General features: G+C 32.6%; 2 protein-coding genes and 1 pseudogene across 2 annotated transcripts; all 3 read left to right on the top strand.

Moving 5' to 3' along the window:
• The first annotated feature begins 2237 nt into the window (after positions 1–2237).
• On the top strand, positions 2238–5292 carry LOC126662115 (cation/H(+) antiporter 4-like). The gene is made up of 2 exons (XM_050356001.2): positions 2238–2940; positions 4150–5292. The coding sequence occupies exons 1-2, from the start codon at positions 2470–2472 to the stop codon at positions 5290–5292; spliced, it is 1614 nt and encodes a 537-aa protein (XP_050211958.2). The 5' UTR covers positions 2238–2469.
• A 2804-nt stretch (positions 5293–8096) lies between these two features.
• On the top strand, positions 8097–11710 carry LOC126661140 (cation/H(+) antiporter 4-like). The gene is made up of 3 exons (XM_050354936.2): positions 8097–8394; positions 9062–10084; positions 10484–11710. Exons 1-3 carry the CDS (start codon positions 8170–8172, stop codon positions 11624–11626), a joined length of 2391 nt encoding a protein of 796 aa, XP_050210893.1. The 5' UTR covers positions 8097–8169; the 3' UTR covers positions 11627–11710.
• A 4067-nt stretch (positions 11711–15777) lies between these two features.
• LOC126661225 (cation/H(+) antiporter 4-like) lies at positions 15778–18164 on the top strand (annotated as a pseudogene).
• The last annotated feature ends 55 nt before the right edge of the window (positions 18165–18219 follow it).

Here is an 18219-nt window from a genome sequence, read left to right on the forward strand (position 1 = left end):
AGCTTTTGCAGAATCAATTTTTTAATTTTATTTTTTATTTTTTGAAGATTAAGAAACAAAATGGGAACCCCTATGCAACCAATTTTGAATGTTAGTGGAGAATGTTTTGATAATGTTCCAGTTAATTCTGAAGGATTATGGAATTCAAAACATGGTGGGAGTATTCTTCAACATGATTTTGTTCGTTTCCAAATTCAATTAATTGCAATGTTTATGATTTCTCATACATTTCATCATCTTTTGTTCAAGAGATTGAACTTCCCTAGACTCACCTCCGATTTCGTGGTAATTAATTTTCTATTTTTTATGTTTCCGTTAGAGATTGATAATAATAAAATTATTGTCGGAGTCTCTCGTAATAGTTTGAACTTATGGGTGGATTAGTTATTCACATGATATTAAAATTTAAATGATTAAAAGGTGTATAGTTTGATATTATACTTAAAATAAAATAATTTTATGTATTCTGATAAAAATATCTTTAAAAATAACTTGTATAATTTGGTTTGCCAATGTTAAAATCCTAACAGTTATAACCAGATAATAAATAAAAAAGACATGAGGTTCTAACTAGACTTGTTTATGGGCCGGGTTCGGACCGAACGTCACGGACTTTACTAATTTTTAGTAAGTCCAAGCTCGGATCGGGCTCCATATTTGCTACCTAAACCCGGACTTTACATTCAATATATGCGGGTTTGAGCAGGGCTTACATGAAAAATTGTAAGAGAATGAAAGTCCGAACTCGCCCGTAAAATAACGGACTTTTCCCGGACTTGGGTTCAGACTCGGGCCAGGCTTAAGACAAAAATTAGTATTCAAATCCGGCCTTAAAGGAACATACTTGGACAAATGGGCCGAATGTCAGGCCCATGAACATGTCTAGTTCTAATTAAGAAAATAATTGTTTTTCATCCCTTAATTTATTTATATATTAACTTAGTCTATCATTAAAAATAGGCCTAATCACTCAAAAACCCCTCACCTTTAAACTTTTTTTCAATTCCACCCCGACGTTGAAAATTTGTCAATTTTACCCACTTTTAAATTTTCCGTTTTCAATTGTACCCCAATATTTTAATTTTTGTTAATTTTTTTACTTAAATGATGAAATCATTCAATTAATTAAGTCTAAACATGAAATTAAATTCTTTTTTATTCAAAAAAAGTACAAATAAGTCCTTTATTTTTAAAAACTAACTAAAAACCATAATCAAATTAACACTAATTTAAATTCTTAATTAATTTAACTAAATTTAAATAAATTTTAAAAATATACAATCAATATATGCGAGACATGGAGAATGTTTTAAACAAATTTCCAAACGCAAAAGACGTTAATTTAATTTTTCAAGGTACAATTGAAACACAAAAATGCAAAATAGGGTAAAATTGACAAATTTTCAACGTCAGGGTATGATTGAAAAGGGGTTAAAAGGTCGGGTTTTTTTTTAAGACATTAGGCCTTAAAAATATTATAAAATTTTAAGAATTATAAAAAAAAATTATGTCAAAAAGAATTACCATAAGATGTATATTATTATTAAAATAATTTTTGAATCATAAAAATAATGTTTTTTTAATTCTTCAAATATGAATTAATTATAAAAAACAGCATAAGATATTGAATGAATCCTATTTTTATTAATTAGACTCGCCATTTTTTTATTTGCTTATTTGATATAATTATTATGACTTTTAAAATTTACAGATTAAACTGTATTTTTTAAGAATAAATATGTCAATTTGATTGTAGTTATGGATAGTTAAAATTATTTTATCTTAAATTGAACGCACAACTACATCCGGTTTAATTTTGTACTTGTTCACATTTCAAGCAGGATACATTACTTAGTTGATATTTTAATCAAGAAAATATTTATTTTTCATTTTATTAATTTGATTATGTCTAAATAGGCAGGTATTATATTGGGAAGAACAGGCATAGAATATTTTTTTCCTGACCAAGCAGAATTATTGTACCCTCCATCTCCAAACCAAGTTTTTGCTTCATTAATAAAAATTGGATATACTCTATTCACATTTCTGACAGCCGTTCGATTAGACACCGGTTGGATTAAAAGAATTGGAAGAAGAGGATGGATTTTAGGTACGTTATTATTTGCATTTCCTTACACAATGACATCATCATTAGACGTCGTCTTTTCGGCCGGAAAAACCGTGAGCACTCCGGCTAAGGCGGCGATAGTTAATAATTCCAACTTGTACATCACGGCATTTTCTAGGAGTCAATTCGTCGATGTTAGTGTCGTTCTAATTCAACTCAAGATTACTAATTCTCGACTCGGACATCTTGCATTAGCAACCGCATTGCTCGGTGATCTCGCGATTTTCGTTATCGGGAACGCCACGTTTACGTATCGGAGAGTGACTGCGTCGAATTCCGTGAGACTTTGGGTTCAATCCGTCGGGTTGATTGTTATATTTTTAGGGTTTATATTCGGTGCAATGAGAATGCTCTCGATTTGGTTCATCAGAATAACCCCAGAAGGAAAACCTATTAAAAATCTTTACGTGCACGTATTTGTTGCAGTTGTTTTGGTACTATCATCGATAGGAGACACAATGGGATTGAATTATTTATGGGGTCCGTTTGTTTTAGGGTTAATTATACCGGCGGGTTCTCCGTTAGCAACGATGTTAACGTTGAAGCTTGATACGGTGGTTTACGGGTTGTTTATTCCGATTATGTCTACGTTTTTAGCTTCCAAACTTAACTTATGGATCGCGATTCCGGCATTGCGTTACGCTGTCCATTTTCAGTTGGCTATAATTTGCTATCTTATCAAATTGGTGGCAACTTTTGTGTTTGTGATTCCGATCAAACTCTCTTTGAAAGAAGCTATTGCTCTTACCCTAATTTTGAATGTCAAAGGCATCACGGAGATGGGTTACTTTTTGAGCTACACTCCAGTTGAGGTATCTAGACCTATCCTAAATTTTTATAATTTTTAGATAGGAAAAATCAATTCATATATTTATAATGATGATGAAATTGAAAAATATATCATGATTTAAAATATATAGCAGTTTGGTCCAGTAATTTTGCGTTTTGTGTTGAATCAATTACATCTAAGTAATAAATAAAAAGGATGAAAAGTTTAATTGATAAATTTAAAATACAATTTACTATCACATTATTTTTTTAGATTAAACTTGAAAAAACAAGTCTTATTTTTTATTTTAACTTTTAGCAAAATGATTTTATCTATTGATAATATGCCAAATTGACTTAAGTATAAAAAGTAATTTTGACAGTCTAATTTGTTTATTTTGTGAGTTCTAACAATTAAATCCAAACAGTAAATAAAAATAATAAAAGATCTAACTTATAAAAATAAAATATATTTTGGTCTTTTAACGTATTTTTATGATATTAAAAAAATAGTTTATTGCATAGCATTTTATAAAATATTTCTCCGAATATGAATTAATTTATCATAAAAATAATTTAAAATGTCAAATCCTTATCTTATTTATTTTAATTAGGCTTTTAATCATTTTTAGTTTTTTATTGAATATAATTTTTAGAACTCGTAAAATTGACGTACCAGACTGTCAAAATAATTTTTAAGAATATTTATATCAATTGGACTATAGTTATAGAAAAGAAATCATTTTACCTAATTTTTAAGGATGAAATATAATTGATACTAATATAAAAATTACTGGATCGACTTAAGTAGCAATTTGCCTCGTCAACTTTTAAGCAATGAACAATTAACATATAAATTAACTTTATCAGCAAATCAATCATAAATTTGCCGATTGGCAATTAGCCTCATTTAGGCAATTTGCCCCGTCAATTTGTAACCTTATTGTCCGTTCAATTGGCAATCTGTTCTCTCAACGTGTAGACTAATTTTTCGAAATGGGACTAATTGCCCATAATCGGCAAATTCATGACTGGTTTATCTATAAGGTTAATTTATGTGTTAATTGTCCATTGTTTACAAATTGAGAAGGCCAATTGCTACTTTAAATCTTACTGACCAAAGTGACACAATTATTTATTCATAATACATTTATGATTTCATCCTAGTTTTGAATATATCAATTCATTTTGCATTTTAAATTTTACATTTAGTTGAATATTTTAAATATTAAACTTTTGATTTCTCATGGCAGGCAGGGAATCTAGAAAGTGTATGTGGGGTTCTATTAGTATTCTTGCTAACATCATATGCACCACCATTAATCAATTTACTATATGATCCAAGCAAGCATTACATAGGCTATAAGAAAAAATGCATTGAGTACACTCCATATGATGCTGACCTTGAAATTCTAGTTTGTGCACATAAACAAGAAGATGCCATGGCTGCAATTAAGCTTTTTGAAATTTCTAAACCTACAAAACAAAGTCCAATTTCTGTTTATGGACTATGCTTGGAAGAGCTTGTTAGTAGTGCCACTCCACTTTTAATCAATCACCAATTAGGTCAAAAGATATTGACTTCTCAAAGATCAACTCTATCTCGGTCCCAGTCGATTATCGACATTTTTAGGTATTTTAAATCCGAATTCGAAAAATCCGCTCAGGTTAACGTGTTCACCGCAGTTTCGCCGCTCAAACAGATGCACGAGGATATATGTTGGCTCGCGTTTGACAAGACGTGTTCGTTGATTATACTTCCGTTCCATAAGAAATGGAATAACACTGGAAAAATTGTGTCGAACAGTATTGATTTTAGGAATTTGAACATTAGTGTTTTTGACAGGGCGCCCTGTTCTGTCGGAATTTTGTTAGATCGTCGAAAAAACCGCGGCTTGTCGTCTATTTTTGACTCGTCGACAATATATCACGTGGCTCTACTATTTGTCGGAGGTAGAGACGACAGAGAAGCACTGGCGTACGCTTTAAGAATGTCGAGAAGCTCGGAACTTCGGCTGACAATTATGCATTTTGTTACTACGGAAGAGATCGTGCACGATAGTTGGGAAAATATGCTTGATCTCGAATCTTTAAAATGCTTGAGACAAGAAATCGCAATGAACATGAATATTACTTATATAGAAGAGATTGTAAGAGACGGGTCTGATACAGCAGCGATTGTTAAATCCATTCAAGGGAGTTTTGATCTGATAATGGCCGGGAGACGACACAAAAGCAAGCCAGAAGCAGTATCGGGATTATTGCAATGGGCGGAATATCCCGAGCTCGGAGAAATGGGAGATTTGCTTGCTTCTTCAGATATTTTGAGTACAGTTTCAATATTAGTGATGCAACAACAAATCCTGAAAGCAGATCATAGTAGTATTCTGAATTGATAATTTCTTATAATTGAGATTCAGAAAATTAAGATTGATGTTAACATAGTTAGCATATTTTTAATTGAAATATGCATATTTTGAAGTTGACATTTATCATCTGTATATAGTTAATTAAAATCTTGATTTTACATTTTAGAAAAGTTTAATGTCCTCATGATAAATATCAGGCCAAATTCATCTAGAGGTTTCTGTACTTTATTTTTTTTCATAAGTCTTTATATTTCATTTTTGTATCATCTGATTGCTTAACTTATTTATTTTTTGTTTTTCAGATTCTTTTTAAGTTTTTTTCAGTTTTTTTGTGTGACTGGAGGAAAAAATTTGTAAGTAGAGAGATTTGAAAAAAAATTCATAAAAGATATGAAAATTAAAATTAAATAAATAAAGGGATTAGATAATATAAAAATGAAGTATAAGAACTACGAGAAAAAAAGTATAAAGTATAGAGACCTCTAAATGGATTAAGCCTGAACATTATTATAAAGTAAGTCAATGCTTTTAGAGTTACTTTCTGGACTTAACTCTTGTCAGAAATGTAGAAATAGATTGTAGTGTCCATATTTATGATTGTATTTGTAATTTAGAAAACTTCATGTTACAAATTTATGATTAAAAATAAAAATTAAACGAGAGAGCAAATATCAAAAATAATTCCTCATAAAAGTTGGAGGTAGAAAAACACTATGGGTCCCAATACTTTAACTAAATCTCATAAAAATGAAAATTGAAATCATTTTACTTCTTAATTGTTACCGTATTTTAATTTTATAACCACCGATACTTTAATGATTTATTCCTAAAAGAGTTTGATGTGGAACAGAATAAGGGATAACCATGGAATGTTCACCACTTCACATGCCACCTCATTCCTTTTTATATATCATTATCTATATATTTTGAAATAAAATATACAATCTAATGATTTTTTTTAGAATTTATATCATGATATAAAATAAATAAAATATAAAAAATCTTAATATACAACATTGAACACATTTTTGAATCAAATTAATTCTGCTATGTATTAAAATATTAAAAAAAATTGAAGTAAATATAATATTAATGAAAATATGAAATAATTATTTGATGATGTCATAGTAATGTTTTTGATTATTTTAATTTATTTATACCATATTTAGTCCTTCAATCCTAAAATAATTGTTCACATAATCATTTTAACATAATTTAAAAAAAAATTATCAATTTATTTTTATTTTTCTGTTATAATCTTATTAAATACTGTGATTATATGTTCTTGTAATAATAACACTATATAGTGGACTTTAAATAAGAGAAATATAAAAAATTAATTTTAAAATTATGATTTATAAAAAATGAGCAATTATATTGGAACGGGGGAGTAATATATTGAGTTAATATATTTAGTTACTGAAAAAAATTATTACTCCCTCCGTCCCGTAAAGATAGAAAAAGCATCCATTTTACAAGAATTAAGAAAGTAGTTATTTATAGGTAATTTGTGATAATTTGTCTAAATTACCCTTTGTAAGCAATTTGTTATGTACATTTTCCAAAGCCACTTTATTAATTATAGCACTTACAACTCATTCATTTATCTTTCCAAAATATGCATTTAATGTTTTATAATAAGCATGTAGGGGTATTTTGATAATTTTTGACTTAACTAACTCCACTTTTTCTATTTTTATGGGACAAAAAAAGGTGGTACTTTTTCTATCTTTACGGGACGGAGGGAGTATATTTTTTAGTATATAATTGTATAATTTTTATAATAAGGTTATTATACTATATACTCTAATTCAACTAGATACTTAAAAAAACTGATACTAACCATTAAAGCATGAGATAGTAAATATTTCTTTTTCGGTTGAACGTCAACTTTTTTAGTAACAAATTATTAAGATATCTACCAATGTTTACTCCTAATTTATTGGAGAATTGGGGGACTGAAATGGAAAATTCTAAAGATGAAGGAGGAATTACTTATGGTTAACACTACAACTAAGAATGATTGAGAAAGTATTGCAAGGTGGAGGGATGATACTGCAACAAAAATTAGGTATTTTATTTTTATAATTGTTGTGGCTACTGAAAATTCTTGCTGTTGAATAATTTAATTATTTGTGGTTACTATTTTAGTTGTATTAAAATTAATCTTCAAATTTACTTTTAACAATATTACCTAATTCACTAGCCCAAAAATATTTGATTATGTATGGAAAGCCAAAAACTGTTTCAAAAATCATGTCTCTCAGCTTAAAGTTCAAATAAGCCCCTGACCTTTTATTAATACACATATCATTTATCAAGATTTATAAAATTAAGTTCAAAAGAATGTATTATAAATTATGATATTATTGTAGTTTAGTGATAAGATTTACTAAATAATTTATTAGTTTTATACACCTTTGATTAATGATATGAAGATAAGTGAGCAAACCGTAATTTTTTAGTCAATTTAACCGATCTATTCCGATTAAGTTTGATTAAAGGTTTTGGTTAATTTGGTTAGCTTGATCATGAGTTTGATTAATAAAATTCTAGCTATGTTACGGTTAAGAATTTTAAAAAATCGGCCAAATAAATTAACCGACCTTTTGCTCACCCCTAGATGAAGATTCAACTCAAAAAAGACGAAAAATTTAAAATGGAAAAACCGTAAGTTAAGATGCTATATGTATATTCAATCAAAAGAAGAGGGGCTTATTTGTGCTTTAAGCCCAACATTTTCTTTTTTCTAATTAGACATCTAAATTTAGTGTTGGGTAATTTAGTTGCAAACTTGAGCTGCTACACCTAAACAGAAAACAAACAAACAATTATATGTATATACCAATCTTATACTCAGTCATTTCTTGAATCATCTCCTTCATTTTTCTTGACAAAAAAGTAATGGAAAATCTTAATAATTCGTCGTTAAATATAAGCGGCGAGTGTTTTGATTATATTCGTGTGTATTCAGAAGGAATTTGGAATGTAAAACATGGTGATTCGTTTCTTGAACATTCTTTTATTCGTTTCCAAATTCAAATACTAGCAATGTTTCTCATTTCTAATACGTTTTATCATGTTTTATTCAAGCGTTTGCATATTCCGCGATTTTCTTCGGATTTCATGGTAATTAATTAATTTGTTTCTCTGCCATATTTTCCTAATTTTAATTTAATATTTTACGTAATTCTCTGTTAGATATGTGGAACCGAAACGGAAATGGAAATGCTAGTGGCGAAATAATATTATATAGAGAGTTTCGAAGTCTTAGAAGCGCTACGGATGTAGATTTTTTATTGACTACTATGGTTTTGCTAGAGAAACTATACTAATGGGTTAATTTCACTTATTTTGTTTGTGCATTTTTACATGTTTGATCATAGACTACATATTGAACGGAAACTTATCGAGTTTAATATTTCTGAAACTCTTGAAATTCTATATTTATAACTTAATAGTGTAGAAAGTATCATTTCATCTGTTTTTTGTTTGAGCATTTTCGCTTTCGTGCTGTAAAGATCACGAACTTAGGCTTGCGGTACACCAATTTTTATGTTTACATGTATGATCATGCTCTATGCTGAACACAAACTTATCGAGTCCTATGTTTCTGTTTCGAAAAACACTTCGAAATTCTATATTTACAACTCATTGGTGTAAAAAGTCTCACTTCATCTATTTTCCGTTTGAGCGTTTTTGTTTTCGTGCTATAAAGATCACGAACGCCAACTTTTTTGCATAATTCTTCAAGAATTCACTGACTAATTTGTTTTTTATTTGGCTAATTAAACAGGCAGGCCTTATATTGGGAAGATCAGGTCTAGAATCTTTATTTCCTGAGCAGGCACTACTATTATTCCCTCCAGTCCCTAATCAAGTTTTTGCTTCATTAATAAAAGTTGGATATGTTCTGTTCACATTTCTAACAGCAGTCAGATTGGATACAAATTGCATAAACAGAATAGGAAGAAGAGGCCTAATTTTAGGATGTTTAATCTATGCATTTCCATATGCAATGACAACATCTTTCGACATCACGTTAAACCCGAAAATCCACATTACTCTTCCAGAAGCCGGCGCGCAGATCAACAATGTGAAACTATACGTATCGGAATTCGTAAGAAGCCAGTTCATTGATATCAGTGTTGTTCTGATGCAACTCAAGATTACAAATTCTCGGCTCGGACATCTAGCGCTAGCCATGACGGTTATTGGAGATGTGGTGCAGTTTTTCGTTGGAAACGTTATGAACATTCTCTCTAGGGAGCGGATTACGTCCACGAGAGTCGTGGCCGACTCGTTTTTTTTGCTGATACTTTTTCTTGGATTCACTATTATTATCATGAGAGCACTGTCATTCTGGTTCATCCGATTAACTCCTGAAGGCAGACCGATGAAGGATCTTTACGTGCATGTTTTCGTAGCGATTGTGTTGGTTTTATCATCAATTGGAGATGCAATGGGGCTGCATTATTTATGGGGGCCATTTGTGCTAGGTTTGATAATACCAGCAGGCTCACCATTAGCTACAACTCTTACAAAAAAGCTTGATACTATGGTTTATGGGTTACTTATTCCTCTTATGATTGCATTTTGTGCTACTAAAGTTACTTTATGGACATTTTTGGCAGATATAGGCTCTGCTGTCTACTTTCAGATGGCTATTATTAGCTATATGTTTAAGCTGGTTGCAACTTTTATATTTGTGATAGCTCTTATTAAAATCTCTTACAAAGAAGCGGTTGCTCTTACGCTGATTCTGAATGTCAAAGGCGTTAATGAGCTCGGATATATTTTGAGCTTCACTCGCTTGGAGGTACGTCAATCTTTACCCTAGCTAAATGTTTGTTCTGACTAGCTCTCGAGACTTTCGCGTTAGTTTGAATCTATGTAGTACGGAAACTGAAACAGAAATGATATTTTTCGAGAAAATTGGTTATAGATATAGAAGTTTAAAAGCATTTCTGAAAACGGAAACAGAATGCTGAAACATACGATGGAAGAAGTTTTCGTGCAACATAGGTTTAAATCTATGTAGCACGAAAACGGAGAACTGAAATGAAAAATAGGAAAACAATATATTTTTTTTGCGAGATTGGATTTTAAATATAGAGTTTCGGAGTTTCGGATTTGTCTTTAAAACGTGCAATGTAGATTTGAATATGTTATTTAAATAGATAGATTAATCATTTTTTATATATATTTCTCTTGGCAGAGTGGCAGTTCGGACAGTGTAAGCGGGCTTCTGTTAATTTTCTTATTAACATCATATGCACCACCTATAATAAAATTGCTATATGATCCAAGTAAGCATTACATGGGCTATAGGAAAAAATGCATTGAGTATACTCCATTAGATGCTGAGCTTAGGATACTATCTTGTGCACATAAGCAAGAGGATGCTATGGCAGCAATCAGGCTTTTCGAACTTTCGAAGCCAACGGAAGTAAGTCCGATATCCATTTACGGACTCTGCTTGGAAGAACTCGTTAGTAGTATCGCTCCTCTGCTAATCAACCACCAACTCGGCCAAAAAAGCGCAAAGTTACAAGGCCCCTCTCTATCTCGATCACACTCGATCTTCGAGATATATAGATATTTCAAGTCGCAATTCAAACTGTCGGCTCAGATCAACGTTTTTACTGCAGTTTCGCCTGTCAAACAGATGCACCAAGACATCTGTTCGCTGGCATTCGACAAGAGTTGTTCTCTAATAGTACTTCCATTTCATCAGAAATGGCTTAGCAGCGGAAAATTAATCTCGAGCAGCATTGAATTCCGCAACTTGAATATTAGTGTTCTCGACAGGGCGCCCTGTTCCGTTGGAATTCTGATCGATTGTGGTAAAAACCGCAGCCTGTCTTCCATCTTTGACTCGACCATAGTGCATCATATCGCTGTAATATTCGTCGGGGGTGTAGATGATCGAGAAGCTTTGGCTTACTCAATGCGAATGACGAGCAATCCGAAACTTAAGCTAACGGTTATATATTTCAAGGCGGCCAAAGGTAAGGAACCTGAGGACTGGGAAACAATGCTGGATCTTGAATCTCTAAGAAAACTGAAACAAGAATCAGGGTTAAACATGAATATTAGTTATATGGAAGAGACCGTAAGAGACGGATCTGATACCGCTGCGATAATTAGATCAATGGAAGGAAAATTCGAGCTTATAATTGCGGGGAGACGCCATGAAAGTAACCCGGAAGTAGTGTCAGGATTGTTCGAATGGCCCGAGTTTCCGGAGCTTGGACCGATAGGAGACTTTCTTGCTTCTTCAGATATTGTGAGTTCAGTTTCAGTATTAGTGATGCAACAGCAAATCCTGAAAGCTAATCATAGCAGTGTTCTGAATTAATTCTGATGTTTGTAATTGAAAATATGTTGCAAATATTTAGTTTATTCTTTTATTCAGTTAGGCAAATACTGATAGAGAGCAGCACTAGGGTATATATATTTGTACTGCAAATTGTAATACATCTTAACATGATGTAATAGTTCTTGATTATTTCAATTCTTCGTAGATATTCTTTATATATAACTATTTGTTAGTTCTTTTAAAATATAATTATCAATTCAGCAGCACATATTATATATATGAGCAAATTAAGGCCATCCCCGTCTTTGAACTTGAGCGTCGTCATGATCAATTAATTTACACTTAGTCATTTTAATCAATTAAGGATATAAATTATACAAAATGAACGAATTTAAAGACAGAAATGACCTAATATTATTCTTAATTAACCTAAATATAGAGAAGATTGTCACTAATTGACTTAAAAATAGAATATTGTTCTTAATTGACTAAAAGAGTTAAGTATTAACCATGATACACAAGTTCAAAGACCACAATAATCCTTCTTTCATATATATTATATGAACAAAGGATCAAATCGCCCCCTCAACTTGGCACAAAATATCAAATAAGTCATTCTCGCAGTTTTTAGTACAAACAAACCCAAAACTTGCGTTTTTATATCAAAAAAAACCCCGCTCATCCATTTTTCAGTCGCACTCCAGTGAATGAGTTACACTCTCCACTTACAAAATGGCAAAAAGTTTTAAAAACCCTTAATGTTTTATTTATTTTTTAAATTGATACTCAATCATTTTTAATTTCAATAATAATTTGTAATTTTTTAAAATTTAAAAACTAATATTTTTTTAATTAAAATTTTAGGGACTGTTAGTACCCTTTTTCTAATTTGTACCCTAAACCCTACAAAAATTCAAATCCTGAAATTAAAAAAGGCAAAAGGTACAAAATACCCATCGTGTTTTTTCAATTGGTACAAATAACCCATCATACTAAAAAAAGTACAAATAAACACCTATACTCGATTTTTTGGGACGAATAACACCCTCGCTAACGGAAGTGTGTAACTCTGTTAACTTATTGCCACGTGAGCAGCGCCACAAAAAAATAAAAACTAATAATAATAATTGCACCCACATAGGTAGTTCCATCTCATTGCCACATGGATATTAAAGAAAAATAAAAAAAGTTATACATAGAAAATCAAAACCTTAAAAATTCGGTAAAACAATTAAAATTAATTAATTTCCTGCAAAAAACCTTCTACATTTGAATATATCAATCAATCAAAATCCACATTCCACACCTCAACAAATCTTAATCTACATTTGAATATTACAATCAATCAAAAACCACATTGAACGGACCTATGAACCTATATATGAATTTCACCCCCTGATACCACCGCTACCACCATAAAATTTTTAGAACTAATTATTTCAAGCCAAAAAATTTAACAAATTAAAATCGGCAGAATACGATTGGTGCAGAGGACAACATTTGGTGTAGGGCAACGACGAAGATTGAGAGGACGGCAGAGGCACAGAGGAGGGATGACGGAGATCAGAGGAGGTAGACCGGTTGAAAGATGGCGGGCTAGTTCGAACGACAGAGCAAGAGAGGAGGCGAAGGCGTTGACAGACGGCAGAGGTGCAGATGACGGGCATGTTCGGACGGCGGAGCAGCAGAGGAGGTAGAGGAGGCAGAGGCATATGCGTTGGCGAATGGCTGGTGTAGAAGATGTCGAGGTGCTGAGGACCGCGATTGTGCAGAGTGCGGCGACGGCGGAGGTAGCAGGGGTGAATATATGAATTTTTTAAAATACGATTAAAGAATGGTGAAGAGAAGGTGTTTATCTGTTGAAGGAAAAGATAATTCTTAGGGTTTATTTTGTGAGGAAGAAAGTGTAAAGATGAGAGAAAATATTAAGATGACATGGATATTAACGGTAACATGGATATTAATGAGACTATAATTAATGCTTAAGTGGCAATCAGTTAGCGGAGTTGCACATTTTCGTTAGCAAGGGTGTTATTCGTCCAAAAAATATTAGTATAGGTATTTATATGTATTTTTTTTAGTACGATGGGTTATTTGTATCAAATGAAAAAGCACGATGGGTTTTTTTGTACCTTTTGCCATTAAAAAATGCCCAACCGCCACCATCCTTCTTCTTCCTTGCCTATCAACATCTTCACTTCATCCTCGCCGCCTTCTGCTTCCGTTCAGTCAATTTCATCCCCGCCATCTCTTTGTTTTCATTAATTTGTTCATGCTATGAACAGTTTGTTGTTCATCTCTTGAAGATGAAAAAATCGTTGGTGTTCATCTCTTAAGGATGAACAACCATATGTTCTTGAGGTGGTGGATTGATTTTCATAATGGGTGGTGGCCGGTCGGAGTGCAAGAGGAAGAAGGTGGACAGTGGTCGGAGTGGTGATGAGATTAAATATTTTAATTAATTACGATAATATAGTTTTTTTTTTGAGTTTTATTAGCTTAATTAGTGTATAATTGGTATTTTTTGATTAATAAGAGTATAATTAGAATTAATTATGATTAATTAAGTTAATTAAATTAAATTTAAAAACTCACTCTCCGAAGGGCTTTTTTGATACGAAAACGCAAGTTTTGGGTATGATTGTACCAAAAGCCGTGACTTATTTGATATTTCGTGCCAAGTTGAGGGGGTGAATTGATCCTTTGTTCTATATTATATATAGAGGAAACAAAAAAACTTAAGAAAAAGCACATTAGCCTTCTTTTTAGTGTCTTTAACTACTTAGATCCTCAATGTTTTTAAACGTTGTAAAAAAACCTTTTAAATTTTTGAAAAGAGCATCGAGTCCCTTTTAGTTTATTTGTTAGACGATTAGCTATCGCACTTTTAGTTATTATGTGATTTTTCAAGCATGGAGGTTTATTTGCACCATTTCAAAACATTGATGGTCCAAGTGGCAAAAAAAAGGAATAATTTAAAAAATTGTTATGTACCTCACTTGTTTTATAAACCAATCGAGCCGAGTCGAAAATTTTAAAATAATATGGCCCGAGCTCGAATTTGAATATGCAAATACTGAACTTGACTCGACTCGTTTACACCCCTCATCACAATCTATCGAGTCTCGAACAATAAAAAAAAGTTAATATGCCAGTGACATAAATAAAATCTTCAATTGGAAACGTGTAGCAAACACCATTGATTTGTTGATTACACATTGCTAATGTAATAATTCCTGTCAATTTAACAAAAATGTGCATAACCTATGGCTTTCAAATTAAACATATAATTTAAATTTAGTTGTAACTTATTTTTGTTAAGAATAATCGTCCCAAAACAAATAGAACCAAAAGCAAAAAATTAAAAAACTTACTGTAAATTCATTTAGTTCCCTTAATAATTTCCATAATTTTTTTTTCTTTGTGTTCTTGAGAGGCAAAAACATTAGATTGATTAGAAAATGGAATATCCAATTGTAAATGTAGGTGGAGAATGTTTTGATTATATTCGTGTTTATTCTGATGGAATTTGGAATTTAGAATCTGATGAATCGATTTTTCAGCATTCATTTATGAGATTTCAAGTTCAAATTATAATAATGTTTTTTATTTCTCACGCATTTCATCATTGTTTATTCAAGCATTTATATATTCCTCGACTCGCCTCGGATTTCATGGTAATTAATCTCATTTTTTTCCTTTTTAATTAGTTTTCATTAATTTCTTTTCATCTTTACCTCATAAGGTGGCACAAACACTTCACTCCATCTATATTTCCCGTTTCGGAAAGGTGTCGGACTCCTAAAGTTTCGAACACGAAACTTCAGTTTTAACACGGAAAGTTTAAAAATAACACTGTTTCGCCATGTTTGTGTGCAAGTGTCCCATTTTCCCGTACTATCAATGTCTATTGATATAATGTATATTTTTTCAGAATCGAATTGATGATTTCATTTGTTATTCAATTATATTGGATATCTTAAACTCTTCAAAAATGATTAATTCAAGTTAATTTAGTGATCAATTTGCTAGTCAAATTCTATGAATTCTTTAACTTAACGTTTCAAACACAAAACTTTCATTTTAACATAAGAAACCTTAAAATAACATTGTTCCGTCAATGTCCGTGTATCCGTGTCCGTGCTACTTAGATGCACCGCATTACTGACAAAACGACTGATTAAAGTTATCGATCTTTTGCGTAAACAGGCAGGTATTGTCTTGGGAAGAACAGGCTTAGAGTATTTTTATCCTGAGAAAGCACAAGCATTGTTTCCTCCAGTCCCTAATCAAGTATTTGCTTCAATACTAAAAATTGGTTATGTTTTGTTCACATTTCTAACAGCAGTCAGATTGGATACAAATTGGATTAAAAGAATAGGAAGAAGAGGCCTTATTTTAGGATCTTTAATGTTCATTTTCCCTTTTACAATAACAAGAACTTTAGACGTCAAATTGGATCCGAAGAAAAATCTTACGGTTCCAGAGATCGGTGGAAAGATCAATAACTCGAGACTATTCATATCCGCATTTGCACGAAGCCAGTATGTCGACGTTAGTGTCGTTCTGATGCAGCTTAGGATTACTAATTCTAGGCTCGGACATCTTGCGTTAGCGACAGCGTTGCTTGGTGACGTTGCACTCTTTGGTTTCGGGAGTTTCACTTACATAATTGATAGAGTGGCGCTTACGCATTCAGTAAGAACCGGGGTTCAATCGTTTTGTCTACTTATTCTTTTTTTCGGATTTACCGTTATTATTATGAGAATGTTCTCGTTCTGGTTCATCAGAATAACGCCCGAAGGACAGCCCATCAAGGATCTTTATATTCATGTCTTTGTTGCAATTGTTTTGGTATTTTCTTCAATTGGTGATACTATGGGATTACATTACTTATGGGGTCCTTTTTTATTAGGCATGATAATACCTGCAGGTTCTCCATTAGCTACAACTTTAACTTCAAAGCTTGATACTATAGTTCATGGCTTGCTTATTCCTCTTATGACTACATTTTGTGCCTCTAAACTCAACATTTGGGCATTGATCCCGGAAATGGATTCCGCTTACAACTTTCAAATGGCGGTAATAAGCTACGTGATTAAGATGGTGGCGACTTTTATCTTCGTACTTTGTATCCGACTCCCCTTCAAAGAAGCTATGGCTCTTACGCTCATTCTGAACGTCAAAGGCATTACTGAGATCGGATTATTTTTGAGCTACAGTCGCATTGAGGTACATAAGGTTTACGTGTTTGTCGTTTCAGTGTTTCTGTTTCCGTGCAGCATAGCTGATTACTCTTTCTTTTTTCTTGGCAGATGGGGGATCTGGACAGCGCGAGTGGGGTACTATTAGTGTTCCTGCTAACATCATTTTCCCCGCCTTTAATCAGGATGCTTTACGATCCGAGTAGGCATTACATAGGGTATAAGAGAAAAAGCATCGAGCACACCCCCGTTGATGCAGAGCTCGAGATTCTAGCGTGTGCACATAAGCAAGAGGATGCTATGGCAGCAATCAAGCTTTTCGAAATTTCGAAACCTACAAAACAAAGTCCCATTTCTGTTTACGGGCTCTGCTTGGAAGAACTCGTTAGTAGTATCACACCTCTCCTAATCGATCACCAATTTGGTCAAAAAAGCTCGTCTTCACAAGGATCTAAATTTCTATCTCGGACGCACTCTATCATCGATATTTTCAAGTATTTCAAGTTGGAATTCAGTAAATCAGCTCAGGTTAGTGTTTTCACTGCAGTTTCGCCTCTTAAACAGATGCATGAGGACATCTGTTGGCTCGCATTCGACAAGAGTTGTTCGCTAATAGTACTTCCATTTCATAAGAAATGGAATAGCAATGGAAATGTGGTTTCAAACAACACTGATTTCAGGAACTTGAACATTAGTGTTCTCGACAGGGCGCCTTGTTCAGTGGGAATTCTGATTGATCGTCGTAGGAAACGTGGCTTTTCTTCCCTTTTCGACTCATCCACAGTATTTCGCGTTGCTACACTATTCGCGGGCGGTCCAGACGATAGAGAAGCACTGGCTTATGGATTAAGAATGGCGAGAAGTCCCGAAAATCAGCTAACGGTGGTACTTTGTGTCGCTGCTGAAGAAATCATACGCGATAGCTGGGAAAATATGCTCGATCTCGAAGCATTAAGAATCTTGAGACAAGAAACCGCGGTAAACACGAGCATTACTTGTATACAAGAAAGAGTACGCGACGGGTCAGACACAGCTGCAGTTGTAAAGTCAATACAAGGACAGTTTGACCTTATAATGGTCGGAAGACGCCACGAAAATAACCCCGAAGTAATATCGGGACTATCGCATTGGGCGGAGTATTCCGAGCTCGGAGCAATAGGGGACTTATTTGCTTCAGCAGATATTGTAAGTTCAGGTTCAATACTAGTGATGCAACAGCAAATCATGAAAGCAGATCATAGCTGTGTTTTGAATTCATGATTTTACTGCAGGATACACAAGCAAATGTGATTCTGATTCTTATATCTTAAAAGGTCTTGAAAATCTCCATATTCTGATACAGAGAATTAGGCAGAAACTTGTGGTAGATTATATACAGCAAATTCCAATTTTATGTATATTATATGTATATATAATATAAATATATAG

This window comes from Mercurialis annua, linkage group LG8 (genome assembly GCF_937616625.2).
Source record: "Mercurialis annua linkage group LG8, ddMerAnnu1.2, whole genome shotgun sequence".
Taxonomy (NCBI): domain Eukaryota; kingdom Viridiplantae; phylum Streptophyta; class Magnoliopsida; order Malpighiales; family Euphorbiaceae; genus Mercurialis; species Mercurialis annua.

Excerpts from the sequence above, each read along its gene's own strand:
- LOC126662115 (XM_050356001.2), top strand. The coding sequence starts at position 2,470 with ATGAGAATGCTCTCGATTTGGTTCATCAGAATAACCCCAGAAGGAAAA. Across the intron at positions 2,941-4,149 it reads TGAGCTACACTCCAGTTGAG|GCAGGGAATCTAGAAAGTGT; the intron begins GTATCTAGACCT and ends TTCTCATGGCAG.
- LOC126661140 (XM_050354936.2), top strand. The coding sequence starts at position 8,170 with ATGGAAAATCTTAATAATTCGTCGTTAAATATAAGCGGCGAGTGTTTT. Across the intron at positions 8,395-9,061 it reads GATTTTCTTCGGATTTCATG|GCAGGCCTTATATTGGGAAG; the intron begins GTAATTAATTAA and ends CTAATTAAACAG. Across the intron at positions 10,085-10,483 it reads TGAGCTTCACTCGCTTGGAG|AGTGGCAGTTCGGACAGTGT; the intron begins GTACGTCAATCT and ends TTCTCTTGGCAG.